The 3,517-nt window shown below is 37.6% G+C and overlaps 1 protein-coding gene across 1 annotated transcript; it reads right to left on the bottom strand.

Moving 5' to 3' along the window:
- Positions 1–846: 846 nt before the first annotated feature.
- On the bottom strand, positions 847–1,843 carry LOC134232560 (zinc finger CCHC domain-containing protein 18-like). Its single transcript, XM_062714550.1, has one exon. It carries the CDS (start codon positions 1,756–1,758, stop codon positions 847–849), a length of 912 nt encoding a protein of 303 aa, XP_062570534.1. The 5' UTR covers positions 1,759–1,843.
- Positions 1,844–3,517: the final 1,674 nt, after the last annotated feature.

Below are 3,517 nucleotides of genomic sequence, written 5' to 3' on the forward strand. Positions count from 1 at the left end.
CATCGAAGTTAGATGATAGCTCCTCCTCTTCTATGTCGTCTTTTAGTACTACTGTCTTCTCCTTAGGAGCTGTATCTAGGAATGTAACTTTAGAGTCTTGTTGAGGCTCGATCACACACTCACTTACTACTCCAAGCCTACTGTTTGCTTTAATCCAGATGTCCTTGTCACCCAAGTTAGCAACTTGAACAGGATATACACTAGATTTTGATGCTGACGAAACACTGTTAATAAGAATGGCATCTTGTCTGATTGTCAAAGGTTCAATGCACACACTTTTTCCTTGTACACCACAGATGTCCTGAAGAGGTCCAACGACTCTAACCACAGAAATAGAGTTCGCAGGTATACACACATCTTCTCTACCAGCTACTCTAGCGAATCCTTTCACTTCTGAATGATTGCTTTTCTTGAAAGCCTTTATCCAGTTCTGGGTTGCACCTCTGTTCTCCGAACGGCGAGTGAACGATGGACCAAACTCTTGTAGGAACAACTCTCGACACTCCCTTATCACATTCATACCAAGTAATCCAGGGATTTCCTTCCTGTCCTGAGTGTCCTTCACAATCAGTATACCAATCCCACACATGGTACGGTTCAAGGGTTTCACAGTAATATCTGTCTCTATGTATCCTACGTATGGAATCTCGATTCTATTTGCCGCTCTTAGAGTAATGAGTTTATCATTCACAACCGGAATGTCATGAAGGTAGCTGTTATAAAATGATTCGGTAATGGTGCTGACCATTGATCCTGTATCCAGAAGACACAAAATTCTCTGACCTCCAATTTCTATGTCTGTGGTCGGACAACTTCCAATCAGTGAGCCATTCTCTAATTCACCTCCTATTGGCCGGCTCTCGACAATAGGCAATCCGTGTTTAAAGTTACAGTCTTTGCCTTTGGACAATTTCTCTTTATGTGTCCTGGTTCGTGACATTGGAAACACTTCCTTTCTTTTTTCTGAGTCCAGTCTTTAGTTGCAGTCTTTGTTTTCCATAACTCCTGAACTTCAGATCGTAATGAAGACAATTCATCCCTCATTTCTTTCACCATATTCATTATCGCACAGTCACTTGAAGCTGCTTCTGTGTACACAGTGGCCTCTCTCTTGGGTGTATGTTTTGAACTGTCAGTATGTACTTCTTTATCCAAGGAAAGAACAACAGCCTCTTCTCTTAGTTCATTAAAGGTCAGGGACGGCTTTAATCTGAGTGACTTTTTCAGTTCCCGGCAGAGCCATTTGTCGCACACATTCTCTGCAAACTGATTCCTAAGAGTTCTCTCTGGTTCAGAAATGAAGTTGTGATCCACTTGTCCTATTCTGTCCAGCTTCTTCATCAATGTGTGAGAAAATTCTTGCAGGGATTGTCCTTGATTCTGTTTTGTGCTATAAAAGTCTGCAGTCAGCTCTGATGCAGTCGCCTTTTCACCAAAAGTCTCACGCAAGATGTCAAGCACTAGTTGCGGATTCTTCTTACAAGATGGTGCACGATAGCGGATCTCTTCCTTTGCCGGACCTTCTAAATGGCTTATCAAGAAGTCCACTTTTTCTTCCTCAGAAGTTGGGCGGGTCTTAAGCACACGAGAAATGTCGTCAATAAACTCATACACAGTCTGTCCCTCATCTTTCCGTCCTGAAAATTTCTCGACCTTCCTCTGCTTAGGTGTAAACACATACTTCTGTCCAGAATCTTCCTTCTTGATCTTGACCAACTGTGACTTCAGTGCATCTAGTTCCTGTTTCAGCTCTTCCATGGTTGGTCGGGTATAACACACAATCACTACTGCCTCTGGAGTCCTTGGTACACAATCATGAGGTATCCTACCATGAGGTATCCAACCGTCAGGTATCCTACCGGCGACGCCATTTGTAGCCAAGTGACAAGACTCTTATAAGGTTCACCACTTTATTGTAACGTGTAAAACCAAAAGGCAGCAGTGATATCTGCAAAGAACAAAGTACAATAATAAACAACAGTTATAAAGTATGTACAAAGTGTATATACTGAATGATGGTTGATGATGTAATCTTTAATAAACCTAGTAGTTTATCTACATAACCTGAGCGTGCACAACTCTTGATCAAACTACGTAACGCCTAAGTCATATAAAAGCATATATAGTGAGACCTACACTAAATATAAGACATGGTACTATTATGTACTCACGATAAAGTGTAAACACTAATATGATTAAACTGGTCAACTTAATATGACACAGATACTGACTTCTATAATATACAACTGTCTCAATACCTAGCTTGACTCTTATTAAAGAATAGTATACATAGCCGTTACCAAATAACAGACTTCTACATGTATTCAGTCAAGAAAAGTAATAGACTTAACCATCAACATCTATACCATCAAACTGATATATAAAACATCAGGGTCACAAGTCAAAGTTTACAAAGACAAGTTATTCCCTTATTATTATGAACAACAATGACATTATAATGTATAGAAATCATTGAACACTTGCTACATCATGAAATCTTATTCATACAATCTATTCTTCATGTTCAATTTACCTTGAATCACTATTAAATGCATACAAATCAAAACAACTTATCGGTAAACAAACAAACAGGAAACATATATCGCCTACTAAAAGTAAAACCTAGACCTAGTTCCGAACTGAGGAATCCGTAATTCCGGAATACTACATACAAATTCCTCAAAGTTACGTTTATTACATTAAAACTAGAAATAAAGTTGCAACAACCTCGTTATTATGCATAACTATGATCAAGAAACATATGACTGATTAAGAAATCTGTACAGGCGACCTGCCTACTGTAGTTTATGCAGTGATGAACCCAATGGGGTTTCTTAAGAAATAAAGGAGAAAATATTTAGTGGATGTAAATATATTAGAATCAATTAAAGAATATGGATATGAACTGGAAGCATTTTTTTCTGCCTTTGACCTGAAACTTCCTGGACTGACCTTGGGTCAAGGTCAATACTTAACATCAGGTCAATTCAAAATTTGCAATTGGAAGATACAGTTACCATTGAATAGGTTTTTTTTTTTTGGAAGGGGGGGGGGGGTATAATGTTTTGGGAGAGACATCATCACATCTAATGCAATAACTGAGTTCTCAGTATTCCCATCAAAGACTATTAAGGATAAATAACACAAACAAACTTTTTTCAGAAATCAACATTATTTCTCATAGATTTACATTTATATTAACAACCTGAATAATGTTTACCAAGTAGAGTGGGAGAATTATATAAGATTTTGTCATAAAGTTAAAAAATTGTGCAAAATTTTGTATGGAATTATATAGAAGGCAAAACAAAATCTCATATCTAAGCACCAAGGAAAACCCACGATTTCTTTATATTTCAGGGATTTATTAGTTATGTCATTTCAAATCAAAATCAGTCAAAAAATACATATCAACCCGCACATCCATTTTTTGTTTGTGGTAAGTACCCTTAAGGAGATATTTACTGTTTCTCTTTTTCAGTTTGAACACCTCTAGAATAATGAAGGAGAACAGACA

Source organism: Saccostrea cucullata, unplaced genomic scaffold, assembly GCF_032062105.1.
Source record: "Saccostrea cucullata isolate Sc308-1 unplaced genomic scaffold, CSIRO_AGI_Scuc_v1 ctg60, whole genome shotgun sequence".
NCBI classification, from domain to species: Eukaryota; Metazoa; Mollusca; class Bivalvia; order Ostreida; family Ostreidae; genus Saccostrea; species Saccostrea cuccullata.